At 42.0% G+C, this 21207-nt stretch overlaps 1 protein-coding gene across 4 annotated transcripts in view; it reads right to left on the bottom strand.

The window, feature by feature from the left end:
• Positions 1-21207, bottom strand: part of BABAM2 (BRISC and BRCA1 A complex member 2) — a 399606-nt gene that overhangs the window by 59425 nt on the left and 318974 nt on the right. For 3 of the 4 annotated variants that reach the window (XM_047746396.1, XM_047746398.1, XM_047746397.1), the window contains exon 10: positions 20972-21054. The exons of the other annotated variant lie outside the window; for it this stretch is intronic. In XM_047746396.1, coding sequence (XP_047602352.1) covers positions 20972-21054 — 83 coding nt within the window. The remainder of the gene's footprint in view (positions 1-20971; positions 21055-21207) is intronic. 4 annotated transcript variants of the gene reach the window in all.

Raw genomic sequence — 21207 nt, 5'->3', positions numbered from 1 at the left:
CTTGCTTCTCTCTCCCTCTCCCCCTCCTCTGCTTGTGCTCGCTCTCTTTTTCTCAAATAAATAAAATATTTAGAAAAAAAAATCCTAAAATGTATATGAAATCACAAAAGACCCAGCATAGTCACAGCAATCTTGAGCAAGAAGAGCAAATCTGGAGGCATCACACATCCTGATTTCAAAATATATTACAAAGCTATGGTAATCAGAATAGTAGGGTACTGGCACAAAAACAGACACATGGACCAATGGAACAGAAGAGCGAGCCCAGAAATAAATCCGTGCATTTATAGTCAACCAGCCTTTGACAAGATTATCAGCAACATAAAAGGGTGGAAAGGACAGTCTTTTCAATAAACGGTGCTGGGGAAACTATATATCCACATGCAGAATGAAACTGACCCATAGCCAATCCTATGTAAATATCAACTCAAAATAGATTAAGACCCAAACATGTGACCAGAAACAATAAAACTGCTATAAGAAAACATAAGGAAAAATCTTCTTGATATTGGTCTGGGCAACTTTTTTTTTTTTTTTTTTTTTAGATATGACATCAAAAGCACAGGTAACTAAAGAAAAAATAGACAAGTAAGATTGCATCAAACTACAACATTTAAAAATAGAACTACCATATGATCGAGCAATCCCACTTCTGGATAGATATCCAAAGGAAATGAAGAGATATCCGCACTCCCATGCTCACCGTAGCATTATCCACAAAAGCCAAGAGGAGGCAAACAAATGTAAGCATCTGTCAACAGAGGACCGGATGGAGAAAATTCAGTATAGAGACACGATGGAATATTATTCGGCCTTCAAAAAGAAGGGAATCCTGCCATTTGCAACAAAATAATTAAACCCAGAGGACATTAAACTACAGGCAATCAGCCAGATACAGAAAAACAAATGCTGCATGCTCTTACTTATATGAGGCACCTGAAACTGTCAGACTCCTCGAGGCAGGGAGTAGAATGGTGGTTGCCGGGGACTGGGTGGGGAGGGGGAAATGGAGAGATGCTGGACAAAAAGCACAAAGTTTCAGCTGTGCAAGATAAAAAAGTTCTGGAGATTTAATGTACAGCATGGGGATTACGGTTAACAACAGCACATCATATACCTGCAGTCCGGTAAGAGGGTGGCTCTTGTGTTCTCACCGCCCCTACACACACAGAGAAAAGAATGGAAACTTGGAGGTGATGGGGATGTGGCCGATCAACTCGCCTGGGTCATTTCACAGTGTGTACGTGTATCTACACATCAAGTTGCACACCTTAAATACAGCTGACCCTTGAACAACATGGGCTTGAATTGTGTGGATTCACTCATAAACGCAGATTTTTTTTTTTCAATAAATCCAGTACTGCGAATGTAATTTCTCCTCCTTTTGATTATCTTAACAATATTTTCTTTTTCTAGCTTAACTTATTGTAAGAATAAGTGTATAATACATAAAACATACTAAACATGTTAATTGACTGTTTATATTATGGGTAAGGCTTCTGGTTAAGAGGTTATTCGATGTTAAGTTTTAGAGGAGTCAAAAGTCATACGTGGATTTTTAACTGCATGGTGTGGGGGTGGGGCTGGTCATCAGCTCTGCTAACTCCCCATTGTTCAAGGTCAACTGTACATGCAACCTGAAATACTCAATTACAGATCAATCAAGTGGGATTGAGGGCATGGACACAAGAGGCTTTTTCCTTTGCAGCGTTACTGACAGGCTGACCTCTAAAAACTAACTGGAAAAGAAAACCACGAACTATTTGAAGACTGAGACCAAGTCACATCACTGCAGTTGGAAGCACAGCCATCCCTGTGGGGCCCATGTCACATGGAGAGGAGGTCACATTGGTTCACCGCCTGGGTGGGTGAGCCCTTGAAGGAACAATCTCCCCGATGCACCAGGAAGTGGCCCTGGTGGCAGGTGGTGGCTCTGGTCCAGCTTGAGGCCCAACCAAATCAAACACATGCAACTACCCTGCATTTACAAAAACCTCCTCCAGTTGGATGATGGGTGAGAACTCTAAGCCCTTAGGTTTGTGTTCTTTGGAAGCATTCCATATGTATGAAGCAGCCTCTTTTCATCTCAAACACTACAGACAAGCTGGGCACTCCACTGAGATCTAGCCATGGATGGCCATCTTCTGGCCTTCCCATCTTCTAACTGGAAAAGCCAAGTAAGATGCCCTACATGCTTTTCTGTACCCAAGGCTCTGGAACATAATATGCGTAAGTCAACTCTGTGTTCATGCACTCCATGCGTAACTGACTCCTAAATCCCCGGGAAACAGGGCAAGATCACATCACGACAAGAATCAAGAGATAACAGCATTCTATCACTGTGAAAGATAAAGCAAGGCAGAGCAGAAAGGGCTCGGAGTTTGAACACTTGGGACCTGATTTAAATCATTCTGCATTTATCACCTGTGGGATCTTAGGCAAGTTACTACACCTCTCTGCCTTCTCCCTTTTCATTTGTAGAATGGCAATCATGATTTTCATCTGGCAGGACTGTAAGGATGACATGAGATAAGGCACATAAACTATCTAGCAAAGTGACTGTCTCCTAGAGAGGGTTCCATATATGACAATGATCAGTGTGATTTGAGTTGAGGGCCGAGATACTTTCTCTTCCATAGAAACAGCAGAAGGGGTCAAAAGACGAAAGTAATAATGAAGTCATGTGGGTGAACGGCAGGATGACCCTCTGTTCACGAGCAAAAGACAAAGGTGGCATCTGGCTTTGGTACAATTAAATACATGTCCAACAACAGCTGTGGCCCAAAACCCCTCCACAGTGGAAAGGCTGCAAAGGAGGTGCCAGACACCCCCCCCCCTTAAGGAGCCTGTTCCTTGGTCTGGCCCTTTCATAGAGCTAATTTCTGGAACAGTAAGATGTAGAGATGATTTTCTCATTTTAAGTTCCATGAGGGAGGGACCGTATCTTATTCATATACCTGATACTGGGGCTGGCTTTGAGACAAAGGTTCAATAAATAGTTTAACTGAATTAAAGTAGTAGGTTTAATTGAATCGTTTAATTTACTTAAAATAGTAGGAAACCCATTTTCCAGGGCAGAGTAATGGGAAACAGTACACTTGCTATCAGTAACACCAAGGCGATATTCCTTCCAGCACTGTGTGATCTGTAGGGTTAGCCAAGGACTGCTAAGTCCTACTAGTCAAGACTCTGTTAGAGCCTCTACTGTGCTCTCCGCTCTCATGAACGACAAGAACAAAACAAAATTTCTTGAGATGACTTTTATTGAAGGGCCTAGGTTTGTTTTTAATCTTGCCACAGCTTGTGTTCACATCTGCAGGCTCTGGAGCTATAAATCTAAAAGGAGACAGATAAGGTAGAAACCTTGTTCAACAAACTCCCCACCAAAACGACAAACATTCCAACAGGAGTGGCCTGCCTTTATCTCGTCACCACCCAGCTTGGAGTCTGTTTCGCCTTTACAAAGGCTTTGCTGTCTGAGAAGTGAATGAACATTTTGCCCAGGAGACCGAAGTCACTCCCCGGCCAGGTATTTCCCGAAGGAGCTGGACTGTATGGTCCAGCGCCCGGCTCTCAGGGTTGCTATAAAATGCCTTGATTTTGATCTAGGGTTGGACAGATCAGGTTTTTTGATAAACTCAGTCCATTTCCCTGGAAATGCAGGTACACACCCATATGCTGACTTCTTCCAGGTGCAGGGAGAGCACGGGATCCCCTCCAGAAGGTGGAGACTGCAAAGGTCAAATCTTTGGGAGAAGAGGAGAGAAGACGCGGGAGAGAAAACCTCCCAGAGGACTGTTCTGTATTGATCATTTACAGACAGGCTGACAGCGGCCAGATAAGGAATGGATCCTGGCTGGCAACTATGACTGGTGCTTCCTTTGGGCCTTTCACTCGCAGATAAAGAAGGGGTGGCACGTTGATTAAGTAGTTTGGTTGCTCTGGAAGGGGGGTATGTACCTGTGGGGATACCTGGAGAGCATGAGCCTCAGCTTTGGCTTGCTGAAATGGGGGATCGGGTTACTTCTTTGTAGGTATGAGATCCATTTCTTTGTAGGTATGAGATCCATTTAAAGGAACAGTGTTTAGTCAATTTAGACACATAAAACTTGCCTCTTGTTGGGAAGGATCACACTCTAACTTTGCAGGATTTCTCTACATTGCATAATCTCTGCAGCAGACATCAAGTCACACTGACAGTCTGAACAAGACGGAGTCACTGGTTTGAGGGTGTCTGATTCAATGGAAACTGTAGGGGAAATTCACAAAACGGAAGGGGAACAGGAACGGACCAGGGCTCCGGGGATCCTCCTGGGGATGGAGGTGCCCCTGCCCCACAACAGTGTCAACGTGAATATCCTGGTTGTTGCTACTGTTAATACAGTTGTCCAAGATGTTAGCACGGAAGGAAACTGAGTAGCGGGTACACAGCATCTCTCCGATTACCTCTTACACGTATGTGTGACTATAAAATTATCTCAAAATAAAAAGTTTTAAAAAGTCACGAAAGACTATGTGGTAGATATGGAAAAGTATTAACAAAACGATGGAAGGCAATTTCTGCCTTCTTACTGGGAAACAGGAAAGGTACAGAGAATGGCCCTCAGATCCAGATGCAGGACCCAACGCACATCCTTTACCCTTAAATTCCTCACCTTAAAAACAAGGATAATACCTGCCCTACCAACTCCATGGGGCTTGGGGAGATTCAAATCAAATGGGATGATAAGTATGAAAGTCCTCTGAAATATTCAATATTGAAATATTGAAAGTCCTCTGAAAATTATACCGGATATTAAAGAGATATTTCTAATATCCACTTGAGAGTGACAGAAGCATTATGCAAATCCCACCTAAATTTACAAAAGCTGGAAAGAAGCAGGTTCTGAGCCTTTGTGTTAACTCGGCAACCATGATCAAGAGGAGGTTAGGAATTGTACATCCATGGTAACAAGACATCAAAAGTACTTCTTCCCGATCAGGTGTGCAATAGGCTTCTTCTCGTGGGAGAGAGGAGAAAACTAAGACTATATTCTTATATTCACTTTATCCGCATGAAGAAACTCTGCAAGGCAGCATTTAAAGAAACTAATAAAATGCCACGAATATTTCATACACCTGAAACCACTGTAACACAGAATGTCAATTATACTTCCAAAAAAGCAACAGGAAGAGAAACAGGATGGACTGAGCAGGGGTGAAGGAGAGATTTTTTTGTCATAGTGTGTATATTTTTTTAAAATTAGTGACTATACTGCCAACGCCAACAACAAAATGAAAAATTTAAAAAGGAAGATTCTTAGGGAGGGTCCCTGTATTTTGTGTGTGTGGCGGGGGAAGGGACAGTTACTTTCCGGTTTTTTTCAAGGCCTTAGTTCCAGGAGTGTTAACTGAGTGTCATCACTGAGGGGTGTGTGCGCGATATGTGTATGTGTGTGTGTGTGTGTGTGTGTGTGTGTGTACGCACACACGTGCAAAAACAAGCCTACACATGCCTGAAAAGTTTGGCCAAGCCCTACCTCCTTCCTGTTCTCCCAAACTGGAAATACCCAGGAGTCATGCAAGGTGAATCACCATAGTAGCTACCCATGCTTTTCAATTTTCTGCCCCTTACCTCCCTTGAAGAACAACTAACTTAATTACATTATTACCTTATGTGGGGAGACTGAGCTGACCTAACTCACTTGACAGGACAAAAGGGGACCAGAAATAGACACTGAGGTCTTCACTCCCACTTAGCACCACAGCCAAGGTACCTCCTTGGTTCATATGTGGCTGAAAACAACGAACATTCTCAGGGTACCAAAGTGAAATGGGGGCTGCTTTGAAGGACTTCCTAGTTGGTAAAAGGATTAAATTTGGAAAGCTGAAATCAAGAAGCCACTCTTTCTGGCTGTGTTGGTTTTCTGCAGTCCCCAGGATCCCGGGAATAATGGAAACAATGGATGAGGTTAGAGCGAACCATCTTTGAACACTGGAGCAGACAGTTTTTTTTGTTTACTCTCTGTGGAGTCCACGGAGTCTGCAATCTTGGGCTGTTCATCTCCCAGAATAATGGGTCTTTTGAAGTATCTAACCTCTTGGTTAGAGGCTGAGTGAGTATGTTTTCATCTTCTTGTAAATACAGTGTTCAAGTGTTGTCCCAGCAAATGGGTTCTACCTTCTCATTGACTAACTGTGGTGGGACAGTCTGAACTGAGGGGTTGGGCCCACTACATTCTTCCAACATAAAACAAAGGCTACGCACCATTTGGAGATGCTTTGTTCAGACCACAGTTCATGTCTGAGGTCTCAATCAAACAAGAGCTTAAGGATAAACTTTGCAAATTCTTTTTAATTTGTCTGACACAGGAGACAGTTTACAATACATATGAGGTTTCCAAACTGCAGCCAAATGAAAAAGAAGAAATTTTAGCAAAGCCAAAGATCTTTTTTTTTTTTTTTTTTTAAGACAATCTTCATTGGGAAAAGCCTCACGGAGTCCATGAGACTGTGTGTTTCTTTAGAAAAGGAACATGTCCCATTCAGCCCTAGATCTTTAGTATTCAGTATGGCATCTGGCACAAAGAATATGCTTAAATGTTCACGGAGTTAAATGCACCTGTCACCTGGGCATACATAAAAAAGCAAACCCCAGTCCGATAAATGTTCAGGACTATAAAGCCAAATAAGACTATCTAACCTGAAAGACTAACTGGAAAAATGCAAAGAACTAAATTTGTCCCTATACTGGGAAACAAACTGAATGGGAACAATGGTCTAGGTCAGAGACTGCAAGAGGTTGTTTAAAATGTGAATGTTAATTCCCTGGCCTCACTCACACTCACGGATTCCTTTTTGCAATTATCTTCGCTGGGCTCACCTGTATGCAAAGTTTGCTGATGACTGGCAGGCACTACAGTTTCCCAGGAGACCCCGGAACCCTAATCCACCTTTTCAACACTCTGGTGAGCTCAAAAGACTCAGAGTACAAAGAGACAGATTCACAGCTGGGCACATCAGAAGTAACACTGGAGAACCCTATGGGACTTCGTTTGCAGAAAAGAACTGGGAATGAGGATCTTTACCCATCACATGGACTGGGATTGGGATTCTCCTCATTGTATACATACCTAGGGTCTTCTTGTTTTAGAAAAGACAACATAGTGTTACACCGCGGTCCCCAGCTTCTTCCAAATCACGGCATCATCAGAAAAATGGTAAGGTTTTACAGCACCCTGGGAAAATGTGAGGCCAGTGGAGGTTGCTGACATGGGACCCAGCTCCCACAAGAACTAAAGTGATCAGCAGCCCATCTGTAGCCTCTTCCCAACCCAGTGGTGTGCCCCAGCATGCAGACTAGGAGGCTCCAGTGAACCGTTAAGAGTAAGAGTTCTGGAATGAAAAGGTCTTAGTTCTAATGCTGTTTCCTTCAACTGCTAGCTATGGGACATCTGGCAAGTTACTTTATTTCTAGGTGTTCTCGTTTCCTCTACTGTAAAATGGAGATAAGGAGCCGCCTTATAGGGCTCTTGAGAGAATTAAATGGAATCATGAAGGTAAAGTACTTAACACAGGACTTTGCACAGAGTACTCAGCAAATAATATTATTTATATACCACAAGGGCAGTATTACCATTATTGCCTATCATTAGAGGTCACTTCTTATCACCAGTAACCTTTGAGTGACAATGAATTAGAAAAACACACCATGTTGACTGAGACTGAAGAAAGTTTGCCAATAAGACACCTGTCTACTAATGAACTGTGTCTTTTATGTTTCCATTTTTTAAAAGGTGGTAAAATACACATTAACATAAAAATTCCTATTTTAACCATTTCTGAGTGTACAGTTTGGCGGCACAAAGCAGTACATCCCCTCCCCTGTGCAACCATCACCCCTGTCTACCTCTAGAACTGTTTTCGGCTTCCCAAACAGAAACTTGTAAATACAGTGTTCCTTCCCCTCCATCCCTGTTATGACTCTTCTCATTCAGGTTTCATCAGCTTTTGCCTAATCATCTTCTTTCTTTAGGAAAGTCCCCTTTCCTAAAAAAGCAAATGTATACCACTTCTCTACTGAGCAAACATCCATCTATCCTTGCTATCCTTGGGAGACCAAGTCTGTCCATACTCACCAGCCTGGTATACAGCGCTCTCCGAGTTCTGGGCTCTAGCTCAGCCTGCCTCTAGCTCAGTCTCTCACAACTCCCCAGAATCCAATATACATTTGAGAAATCCTAATAGACTCACTTTTGTTTCTCCCCTCAGTGCCTTTGTTTACACTAGCCCCTCTGCCTGAAATGCTCTTACAGCCCTCCTGTGCTATCTGGGTGCCCCTTCCTTGTATTCCCAAAACATCTGGAGGATGCCTAGCATTGCTTGAAATGTTTCACTGCTGTTTTCATATGATCTTACTAGATGGAGCCATTTCAGAGCCAGCAGCATTCATCCTGGTCTCTCGGGTCTTGCCAGTACCTGAACCAGAGCAGGTGCTCAACACAAGGTGCATGAAGGACTAGACCAATAAACAGGTAAACTATTGCTTAGGTCTTGTCTGGAGGCCACTGAAGAGCAGGAAGGGAGGGAGGGAGGGAGGGAGGAAGGGAGGGAGCGAAGAAAGGGGAAGGAAGAGAAGGGACAGGAGGGAGAGAGGAAGGAAGGGGGTTGGAAGGAATGGAGGGAGGGAAGGGAGGGGAGAGAGGGAAGGGAGGGAAGGAGGGAAAAGAGGAAGGAAGGAGGGGGGGGGAGAGAGGGAGGCAGGAAGGGAGGGAGGAAGGAAAGAAGGAAGGAAATACATGTTGGAAAGGAAAAAGTAAAACTGCCTTTATTTGCAGATGACATGATCACGTACATAAAAATTCTAAGGACTCCACTAAAGGTCAATACACAAAAACTAACTGTATTTCTATATCTTAACAATAAACAATCAGAAAATGAAAAATTTTAAAAATAACTCCATTCACAATAGCTTAAAATATACTTAGGAATTTTAACAAGAGATGTACAAGACCTGTATACTGAAAACTACTAAGCGCTGCTATGGGAAACTAAAAAAGTCTAAATAAATGGAAATATAAAACATGTTCATGGATTGGAGGACTCAATATTTCTAAGATGGCAATTCCACCCAAATTAAGCTATAGAGTCAATGCAATCCCAATCAAGTTTTTAGTGAAAAAAAAACTGTCAAGCGAATTCTAAAATGTATATGGAAAGGCAAAGGATCTAAACAGCCTAAACAATTTAGACGAAAGACATATAAGATTAAAGGACTTATACTCTCTGATTTCAAGATGTGCTATAAAGTGAAAGCACAGGCATGTAGATCAATAGAACAGAATGCAGGATTACAGAAATATATATTATATTCATATATAATATATTATATATAATTATATATTATATACATTACAGAAATATATATACATATATATATTCAACTGATTTTTTTTGACAAAGGTGTCAAAGTAATTCAACAGTCTTTTCAACAAATGGATATTAGTATAGAAAAAAATATTTAAACTGTGTCCCTTACCTCACACCATACACAAAAATTAACTGGAAATGGAATGGAAATTGAAAGAGCTAAAACTATGAACTCTGCAGAAGAAAACAACACAGAAATTCTTTTTGGATTAGATTAGGCAAGAATATCTTAAGCAGGACACTAAAGGCACAGCCTGTGAGAATGCAAACAGGTGTAGCCCCTGTGGAAAATAGTATGGAATTTCCTCAGAAAATGAAAAACAGAATTACCATATGATCCAGTAATTCCACTACTGGGTATTTACCAAAAGAATATGAAAACACTATCTGGAAAAGATATGTACTCCCTGAAGCATTATTTACAATAGGCAAATTACAGAAGAAGCCCAAGTGTCCATTGATAGATAATGGATAAAATGTGGTATATATAGATACAATGGAATACTACTCAGCCATAAAAAAGAATAAAATCTTGCCATTTGCAATGATATGGATGGAGCTAGAGGGTATAATGCTAAGTAAAATAAGTCAGTCAGTGAAAGAAAAATACCATATGATTTCATTCCCATGCAGAATTAAGGAAACAAAACAAATGGAGGAAGAAAATAAGAGACAAACCAAAAAACAGACTCTTAACTATAGAGAACTGTTGGTCAACAGACGGGAGCTGGGAGAGGGGAATGGGTGAACTTAGGCAACGGGGATTAAGAGCACACGTATCACAAAATTGCGCAACCACAATGCTGTACACCAGCAACTAATACAACACTGTGTGTGTTAACTACACTGGAATTAAAATAAACAAAACCACAGCCATAAAATGAAAACATGATACAAGGAACTTCATCAAAATTAAAATTTTTGCTCTTTCAAAGAAACAGTTAAGAAAATGAAAAGGCATGTCATGGACTGGGGAAAAAATGTGTAGAGCATATAACTGACAAAGGGCTTGCATTTAATACATATAAAGAACTCATGACTCAAAATAGACAACGATCCAATTAAGACAGGAAAAAGATTTGAACAGACATTTTACAAAATAATTGACTTGGTCAAAAGCACATGAAAAGGTGTTCAACATCACTAGTCATTACGGAACTGTACTTTAAAACCATGGTGAGATACTGTTATAAACCTTACAATGGCTGAAATGAAAGGGATTGATAAAGCAAGTGCTGGAGAGGCTATGGAAGAACTGGGACTCTCACACACTATTAGTGAGAATGCAGCAGTTACAGCCCTTTGGAAAACAATATAGCAGTAGTATAATATATACTTCTGAGTTGAACACATATTTACTCTATGATCCAGAATTCTCACTCATAAGTTTTTACCCAAGAGAAACAAATCATGTCCACACAAAGACTTATACTTAAAATTTTGTTCATAGGAGCATTATTCTTAAGAGCCAGAAACTGGAAACAAATAAAATGTCCATCAACTTGGTAAATGGATAACTAGTGGAAAGGAAAAAGCAATAAATAGGAATGAAATACACACACACACACACACACACACACACACACACACACCACAGACGAATCTCAACAACACTGTGCTAAGGGACAGCAGTCAAATGCAAAAGACCATATAGAGTTTGATTCCATTTTTATGGAATTCTACATACTCAATAACAGAATAAACTGTAGTCACAGAAAATGCTCAGTGACTATCTGGGGCTGAAGGTCAAGAGAGGGGATCTGCTGCAAAGACACACGAGAAACTTCGTAGGGTGATGAAAATGTCCCATGTCCTGGCTGTGGTTCTAGTTCTGTGGCTGTAGGTGGTTGCCAATATTTATTAAATTATTCACTTAAAATGGGTGAGTTTTTCTATAAGTTATAGTAAAGTTATAGTAAGTTATACCTGAAAAAAGACAGGGGAAAAATGCCCCATGGACTTTTAGGAAAGTTGAACTTGTGCAAATAGGGAGCACATAATATGCAAAAGGAAGGGCATTAAACCTTAAATCTGAGCATTATTTCCTGATGTTTTCCTTATGTTGGACATTACTCAGCTCTTCACGCTAGCGTTAAGACAGCAATACAATACTGACCACATACTGTTGTAAAAGTATTTACCTTTACCTTGCCTAGGATTCTCAGAATTTGGCCATTCAAACATAGGAAAAATGCTTAGCTGGATTGCGGGAACTTGGCTTCTGGTCCTATTCTCCCCTATTACATTACATTATGCACGGCTTGGGGTTAGGTACTTAGCCACATCCTACCTCCATCACACAGGGAGTTTTCTGAGATTCTCAATCTGAGACCCACACACCTCCCTTCACCTCCCACTCCACAAGTGTCCTTGGATCAAATATGGGCATCTGGGAACTTGCAGAGGAAAAAATGTGTACGTTTACATTCACTATCACTATTCACTATTTAACTGAAATTTAGATTTCCTTCGATTATGAACACAAGCAATAATCTACAGCAGTGTTAGCAGGACCCTGGCCTCATTATCGAAAGAAATCGCAGCCATTTCTGTACCACGTTGCAGGTGCTGCTCGTATCTTAAAATATTCTTTATGCGCATCACTCTTTCAAAGTTACAAGAATCATTAGATTTGCCACTGGATACTGTTATTCAAGGTATCATCCAAGAAGCCCATATCTCATATCATATGTTTTTAATCACAGGATTAAATCATTCTTAGCGACTGGATAAAAGTATTTTAATAGAATTGGCTTCCTTTGTCGTGCTATATATTTTACTTTATGCATTTTAAAATACTGTTCGAGGGGCGCCCGGGTGGCTCAGTGGGTTAAGCCTCTGCATTCAGCTCAGGTCATGATCCTAGGGTCCTGGGATCGAGCCCCGAATCGGGCTCTCTGCTCAGCAGGATGTCTGGTTCCCTGTCTCTCTGCCTGCCTCTCTGCCTGCTTGTGATCTCTGTCTGTCAAATAAATAAAATCTTAAAAAAAAAATACTGTTCAAAGAATGGATCCACAGGGTTTCCCAAAGGCGTCCCTGGGCTAGATAATCCCTAACCATTCATTCTAGCGCTAAGAAATCTATTCAGAACTGACACAGACACTCGATGACTCACATTGTAAGTGCGGTAATTAAAAGGCACTTTGAAATAAAACTGATAAACAAATGCCAGACCTTGTCTTCTATAGGCCCCTGGGTGAAGTGATGTTTTTAATAATTTCACTCCATATTTTCTTAGCTAAATTATGGGGAAAGAAATGGGGTGGTGACAGCCATTATTTCAGCCCACATCTCTTCTTTTCTAAGGAAAGGTTCTCAAGATTCATGGGTCCTGAATTACTGGGATTCTGATTTGAATGAACCAACTGTAAAAAAAGAAAAAAATATGTTTGGGACAAATAGGGAAGGTGAACACAGACTGGTTATTAGATGATATTAATAATATCATAATTTGTTATTGTAATATTCTAACAGCATTGTTTTGCAGACATCTTTGTAAAAAATCTATTAGAGATACACATTGAGTATTTATAGGTGAAATACTGCACATTTGCTTCAAAATATTCCAGAAGATTTTAAACATTATTTTAAAAAGGAGGAAGGGACTGATGAAACAAGGCAGACAAAGCTACAATATGGGTGATGGGTTATTATATTTTCCTTTCTAAAACCTCTGTGTTTAATATTTTTATAATAAAAAGTGTTTTCTTCCTTTTTGTTTAAAATTTTTAAAAATATATTTAAATTCAATTTAATTAACATATACTATATTATTAGTTTCAGAGGTACAATTTACTGATTCATCAGTTGCATATCACACCCAGTGCTCATCACATCACGTGCCCTCAATGCCCATCCCCCAGTTACCCATCCCCCCATGCCCCTCCCCTCCAGCAATCCTCAGTTTGTTTCCTAGAGTTAAGAGTCTTTTATGGTTCGCCTCCCTCTCTGTTTTTTTTTTTTTTTTTTAATCTTATTTTATTTTTCCTTCTCTTCCCCTATGTTCATTTGTTTTTTTTCTTAAATTCTGGATAGGAATGAAATCATATGGTATTTGTTTTTCTCTGACTGACTTCATTTGCTTAGCATAATAACCCCTAGTTCCATCCATGTTGTTGCAAATGGTAAGATTTTGGTTTTTTTGATGGCTGAGTTTTACTCCATTGCATAGATATACCACCTTTTTTTTTTAAGTATTTATTTATTTGACAGAGAGTGAGAGAGAGAGAGGACACAAGCAGGGGATGCAGAGAGAGAGGGAGAAGCAGGCTCCCCACTGAGCAGAGAGCCCGATGCAGGGCTCAATCCCAGGGCCCTGGAACCATGACCTGAGCTGAAGGCAGACGCTTAACCCACTGAGCCACCCAGGTGGTGGCTATACTGCATCTTCTTTATGCATTCATCTGTTGGTGGACATCTGGGCTACTGTGGACATTGCTGCTATAAACACTGGGGTGCGTGTGCCCCTTCGAATCACTATGTTTGTATCCTTTGGATAAATGCCCAGTAGTGCAACTGCTGGGTCATAGGGTAGTTCTATTTTTAACTTTTTGAGGAGCCTCCATACTGTTAAAACGTGTTCTTTAAAAAGAGATTCACAGGCCATCAGGATAAATCCAGGCCACAGAAACGTTTAGATTATATTCCATTTTAGGAAAAAAAAAAAAAAAAAAGAACCACGTAAAAAAGCTTGCCAAAGCTCTTGCCACTCCTTCCGGTCTTAGAACCCTGGGCAATCTCACGGTGACACTGCCCTGTTTGCCTCCGACTTTGCAGGTTCTGCATTCGCGGGACTTTGTATAATGAGCTATTATAACAGGTCACATTCACTATGTCTAAACAGGTGAAATCTAGTTTTAGATCATCAAAGGTGGTTCACGCTTTGGTTAACCCATTAGTTTGGTCTTTTTATAGCTAGAGAGTGAAGCCCTGCTCAAGCTGGTGTGTCTGTGCTGCTAGCCAGGGGTTTACAGCTGGACAGCCTGTCATCACGACTGAGGAGCGCCAGTGGCACAGCTCACCACCTTCAGGGCAATACAGCCTTTGGTGAGATGGCCATTCGTGTGCCTGAGAAATGAGACAGTATTGCCGGGGTGAACACTTCTGTCCCTAGAGCTTATGGATTCTCTGGGAAGCTCCAAAGGCTTTCAAAATTCATCACACACTTGGGGATACCGCCAACGAATTATCTGAAAGAGTAGAGCAATGCAGTTTAGCACATGGGCTCTGGAATCAGGTCCTGGATTTTAGATCCTAGCTCTGTCACCATTCTGTGCCACACTTGTCTGATTTGTAAAATGTGGTAATACTACTAATTATCCTCAGAAGAATGTGTTGAGGGCTGCACCACACAATACCGTACATGCAAAATACCGAGAGCCACGGCCAGAGCATGGTAATTACGCTCTCAACACCTGTTAGCGACTGCTACTATTACTATTATCTTCAACAACAGCAGAAGTTTTGCCCCAAAATAATGGCCCTGTTTCACCCATGTCAGTAATACTTGAAAATTAATTCTAATAAAAGGTTATATGGAACCGGATCAATACTATAAAAGTTACTCTTTGGAAACACTTCCTCTCTTTATTGAGTTACATGCCTGCCTGGGTTACAATGTGTTCATTTCGAAGCAGCCACATACATTTTTAAGTCAAAATCACTCCATTTTAATGCCCTTTCTTTGATCAGAGAAGCTCACTTTAGCAATTACTTCAGTCCAATAATTATAACCGAAAGGAATCACACAATACATATGAGAGGGTACAGGGCAAGAAACCACCACACGGCATCATGCATCTGACTGACAACTTCCTTCCTTACAAGAAGGCCTTTAAGGTCATTAAAAAGGTGTTACCTAAGTCCAAGGTATTTGAATGAAAAGAATATTCCCAAGAACATTATGAAGATTAATGAAATAAATTCTCAAAGCAGTGTCAGACACTGCAGAGAAAGTCTTTCTAGAAGTAGACTCTGAAGATGAAATAGGAGTTTCGATATGAATCACAACAGTGACAGTGGTCGCTCAAGTTCTAGATCTATCCGGGCTTAAACCGTGAACAGGGTGCCTGTGTATGGAACCTAAAGATGAAAACCTCTTCACCTTGCAGAGCTAACTGCTTTCAAGTAAGTCCAGGATAAAAATTAACTGAAATGCTCGAAGCACCTAAATGACCAAGAGTTCTCATAATCAGAGCAAAAAGACATTTTAGGAAGTAGATTTTCTTTCATCTTTTTCCATATTCTTTTATCTCTTTGAACAATAAAGAGAACTGATTAGTTTCACTTTTTATTCACAATCAGTTTTGGTTCCTGCTGCTTTGATAGTGATTATTCCTACTAGAAATGATAAAATTGAGCCACAAATCTTTATAGATGTGTCATCTGAGGTAACCATATGAATTCTAAATAATATTACACTTTTTATGGATTCGCTTTGAAATGAATTTTAATATATAACATTGTAGTTCCTGATTTTAATTACTTCAATGATTCCAATTTGTTCTTCAAATCTACTTATTTATATAAAAATGTGATTCATACCCAAAAACTCAGCAAGTTTTGAAAAACCTCACAATTTTGGTTTTCATTATCTAGCAAGTAACTATCTTGCTTTTTGCTCTTAAACACTCTACAAGATGTTGTTTTTGTGGCAAAGAGATGAGTCCACTCCCCTCCGCTCAGGAACTGGTCTTCCCTGACTGAACCAACAACACCTCCCCTCGGTCTCCTGCAGCCTGCTGTTTTGTTCCATTACGGTATTTGTTAGAATTTGAAATTTATATATTTGATAGTTTACTTCTTTATTGTCTGTCTCTCTCATCAGACTCCATTAGGGAGGGTCTCTCTCTTTTTCTACATCTCTCTCTTATACATAAAACACATGAAGTTCTCTCTGCCCTACATTTCTTTGTGCCTCACATATAGTAGGTAAGTTCATGAAATATTTGTTTTTAAAAAATGTGTACCACTGTAATTCATCATTATCTGATCTCCTTTCCCATCAACTAGACCCAGGGCCACAAATGATTTTTGTCTAGGGTCAAAGAGTCAGTATTCTAGGCTTTACCATCTCTGTTGCCTATGCCTCCCCCATTCCCAACAACCTTTTCAAAACCCAGAAAGCACCCTCAGCTGGAGGGCCATATGAAAACAGGCTGAGGGCGGGATTTGGCCCACAGGGCGTTGTCTACCAACTCATGCCAGAATCCAAGTGTCTTAAGGTCAAGCCTGACTTATTCACTCATATCTCCTGGGACCTTTCCTAGTACCGAGCACAGAAAGGTTCTCAAACCCAGAACTCAGTTGAATTGGGTGAAAATGACTGGGTTAGGAGTAGAGAGAACAAAAAATTTAATGGAACAGCCCAAATGGTCAGATTTAGAATGGCAGGCATTTTGCCGGGGAGATACGGCCTCTGGTCCAGGCTGGATGACTCAAAGGGTCACTTACCAATGATTTATGGGCGATGGGAAAAGACAGCTTGTCGTACAATCACATACTCTCTCACTTGCCTCGGGGGTCACGGATCTCAATACCCTCCACTTTGGAGCAGCAATCCTGCTACCACAGGCAGCTGCCTCCTCTCGCGCCTACTCACAGAGCAGCTGACTTGGACCCTGAAGAAGAGCTCATGTTTCTCCCAGCGGTTGCTTCTGTTCTGCGTTACTGTCTTTGCTGTCTGGTTCTCTTGTCACGCAGCATTCTGAAAAGGTGCTGGCTTCAAGATAACATCTACCTCCAGAGCTTGGTAAATATGGAATTACCTCCATAGCCAACTATAAACAATTCTTAGCTGATGGCCAGGAAACCTTCCTGGAAACAGTTTTTGGATGGGAGCACTCCCTGATCCTTGCATGGTTCCAAATCTTGCAGTATGTTGATCACGGATGAAGGAAGGAAAGGAAGAAAGAATAAACGGATGAAAAAAACTCCACGGCCATGATCACGGTCACACCTCCGCTCCCAAAACCATCAGAACGTTGGAGGTTGCAGTGTCTCGTGAGAGATCCCAGAATATGTACAATGTTTTCCCCACGGGCATTCTCGCTTCCGCAGACTCTAGCAAAGTGTGAGGTCAGAGCCATCTGCCTCAAGAGAGGAGTGCCTCTTTCCTCTGGCATCCAAAACGCTCAGAATGACTACCAGTACCTGCCCTAGTGACCGTTTTCTTTCCGGGCCTGGGAGAGGCGGACAAAGGAAGGAGAGTGGGGTTGTTATCTGGTGTCCTGCCAGTTGTCCACTCCCCATGGAGCGGCAGAGGCAGCCCTGGAAGCCCGGCTCATCTCTAGGCATGTCCCTCCTTCTTTGTGTTCTTCAGAACTCAGAACTTCACTGCAGTGTGCTATCATTACAGCTCTGCCAGCCCGTATTTACTCCCCATCCTCATGGAAAAAAGAAAGGGAACAAGTCGTTCCTTGGGTGTTGTAACCAAGCAAGCAGATCTTTCCAAAGGAAAGTGTCAGATGCTTAACTGCATGATGGAGTAAGACACATTATCCAACCAAGCTTCACTCTGATGCAGCAAGTCCTGCGTTTTAGATGGAAGAAGCAATAGGGCGGGAATAATTTATGTAAAGACAGGCTGTGTGTTAACGATGGAGCAGGAAACAGCACTGAGTCCCCTGGTTCACGGACCAGGTCATATCTGCCCAAGAGCCATGAGTGTAGACAGTGACGCTAAGAGACAGCGGCAAGCAGCCTGGGGAGGAAGGGAATAACGGCCCAAGGAAACACTATGGCAAAAGTGAATTAAACAAATCCCGAAGTCCTTGTAGTTGTTTTAAAGAGTGCCCGTGGGTTCACATTTCTGGAGAATGTAACCAGAACTAAGTGAAAATATGACTTTGGGACTGTGTGTTACACGTCTGACTTGGAGAAGCTAAGACAGGAAGGTGGAGACGGAGCTGTAAGAAATACTGGACGTGGGGCGCCTGGGTGGCTCAGTGGGTTAAAGCCTCTGCCTTCGGCTCAGGTCATGATCTCAGGGTCCTGGGATCGAGCCCCACATCAGGATCTCTGCTCAGCAGGGAGCCTGCTCCCTCCTCTCTCTCTGCCTGCCTCTCTGCTTACTTGTGATCTCTGTCAAATAAATAAATAATCTTAAAAAAAAAAAAAAAAGAAAGAAAGAAATACTGGACGAGTGGTACCAGGGAAATACTCTTTGGGGAACAGACCTTCCAAAGAAATAAGAATTGCTAGAACACCAAATGGACTGACAAGGGAGGACAGGCACTGAGAGGTGAGTACTCCTTTATCCCTGGGCATCATTCTTGCTCGCCCCCACCAGAAGAGTGACTCTTGGGTCGCACGTGACAAGCACCGGTGACAATGAGCAATGCCAAGAGTATCTTTTTTCCACTTCTATCCGATATGATCTGACATCAAGATTTTTGAAAACAGAATCATGGCTAGAAAACCAAATTTCATTTAAAGGACTGCGATATCATGCCACTTTGGTTGAGCATGCCTATAATTTAACATTTGCAACTGTCCTTCCGTGTGTCCCTCCTTCTGTGTCCTTCTCTCAGAGCCACTCTGGGAGGCTTGTGACTGTCGCCACCACTGTTCAAGGCAGGGCACTGGCCCCTCCTGTTGACCTGGGCGAGGGAGTCACGCCAACCAGACCACCCGCACAACTGTCCAGGGTTGTGCGAGACAAACCAAGGGTACAGTCAGCATCTGGGCAGGGGGGGGTCACCAGGGTAGAGGCAGAATCCCTGGGATTAAGACAGTGCACGCAGTGAATATGGCAAGTAGGCGATGAGATCTCACACAGGAATTAAGTGTCAGAATGAAAAAACAAAAACAGCAACACAGAAGGTGACAATCAAACATTAGGGCCACATAAGACGGCAGGCAGAGAGGAGACTGCCAGGAAGCCTTGACCGTGAGGCTCCCTCCACCATCTGGCCCTGTATTCTGGGTTAAGCTCTGTATGTGAACGTCTCCACAGGACTTACCAACCAGATCCCCAGTGTACACACGAGGAAACTCAAGCAGAGGGAAATGTTTCTCAGTGATTTGGACAATGTCATATAACCAGTTGGAGGAACACCCACACTAAAATCTCACCTCTGCAATTTTGTTTTTGTCTGTGCACACAACTAACGTGCAGCAATATGCTTGCGTTCCTGAGGGTCCCCACAGAAGACTCGCTCTAGAGTAGAAGCTTGGCAGAAAGCTCTGCAGGCAAGGTGCTTATCACTGGGAGATGCCTTAAAAACACAGCCAACACAGTTCTCCCTGTGCGGGTTACACCGTGGCATTAGAGGCTTTCTTCCCTTCCTAACCCTTGGTGTGAAATGGGGTAAGACAAATGAATTTCAGAACCATGTTTCAGCCTAAGCAAATCACAACCAAGGACGTCAGTCCACCAGGGAAACAAAAACCCCCAAACCAACGCCTTTACACTGTCTGAGGGCATGGCTAAACAGGGCCAAAGCTCCTCTCCTGGGAATAGTTTATTAAAGGTCAAGGGTTAGTTCTATCCACTAAGTGAAGTCAACCCCAGGCCACTGCTTTTCTGTCACGTGACTTGGGAAAGCTGAAACTTCTGTGTCTTTGGTCTGAAGACTGGGCACTGTTCATATCAGATGCTAAAGAATAAAGGTCTTGGTTGACTTAAAACTTGAACCTGGCACCATGGGTCAATGGTTCTTACATAACAAAGAAATAAACAGAAGAGGCTCCAAATTATCCATTAGGAGAAAGCTGGACCAGGAGCACCGGGGTGGCGCAGCTGGTTAAGTGGCCGACTCTTGGTTTCAACTAAAGCCGTTTTTTTATCTCAGGGTCCTGAGGTCGAGCCCCACCTCGGGCTCCACGCTCAGTGCAGAGTCTGCTTGGGGATCTCTCTCTCTCTGCCCACCCCCTGTTCGCTCGCTCTCTCTAAAATAAATAAATTAATTTTAAAAAGAGAGAGAGAAAGCTGGACCAAAGTTTATTGACTCACTGATTATGGTAACACAACAAGCATTTAAAGATGCCTGTCCGTGCAATAAAATTGAAAAGTGATGCTGGGAATACATTCGGACTTGTCTCACCTTTCAAATAACTATTATGTTATTATCAAAGTTGTAGGTTTTTTCCCTTAATAAGGATGATAACCACATGACCAAAGCAAATATGTTTTGAATAATCCTGAAAGTTTTGGAATCTCATGCTGGAAAGACGCTTTGAAACAGGAATCTGGAACCCGGGATGTGGGGCAGCATTTCTTCAACTCAGCACTACTGACATCTTGTACCCGACAATTCAGCTGCTATTGGGGGGTCGTCCTGCAACACCCCTACCCTCTACCCACTAAATGCCAGAAGCAACAATCCCCACTTCCGCCCTGCTCAGTCATGACAATCAAAAATGTTTAAAAAAAAAATGTCTTCAGACCCTGCCAAACAGCTGCAGAGTGGGAAATTAGACCTGGTTGAGAACCATTGTTCTAGAGGTATTTTCTCTTCAAGAGAACCCCCTCAGGACACTGAAGGTTTTCACAGTCATTATTACATACGGTTTAGGACTTTGCAAATGTATGCTGACATGCTCACAGCAGAAGTATACTCACTGTGTACAAGAAAACAGAAATCTTTCCACATCAGCAGCAGAGTGAGTTTTGTAAAGCCTTCTGCATCATATTCCACGACGCCTCTAGGTGATAAACACACACACACACACACACACACACAGAAAAAACCCTCATCAAAATTAGGCACAAGAGAGATGGAACCAAGTAAAGAATATATTCATAACATCACGGTGATTGCATCCGAGATGCATTTAAGGTTAAGGGAGTGTTACCAC

The sequence above is a fragment of the Lutra lutra genome, chromosome 9, assembly GCF_902655055.1.
Source record: "Lutra lutra chromosome 9, mLutLut1.2, whole genome shotgun sequence".
NCBI classification, from domain to species: domain Eukaryota; kingdom Metazoa; phylum Chordata; class Mammalia; order Carnivora; family Mustelidae; genus Lutra; species Lutra lutra.
This window is presented reverse-complemented; position numbering and strand designations above follow the sequence as displayed.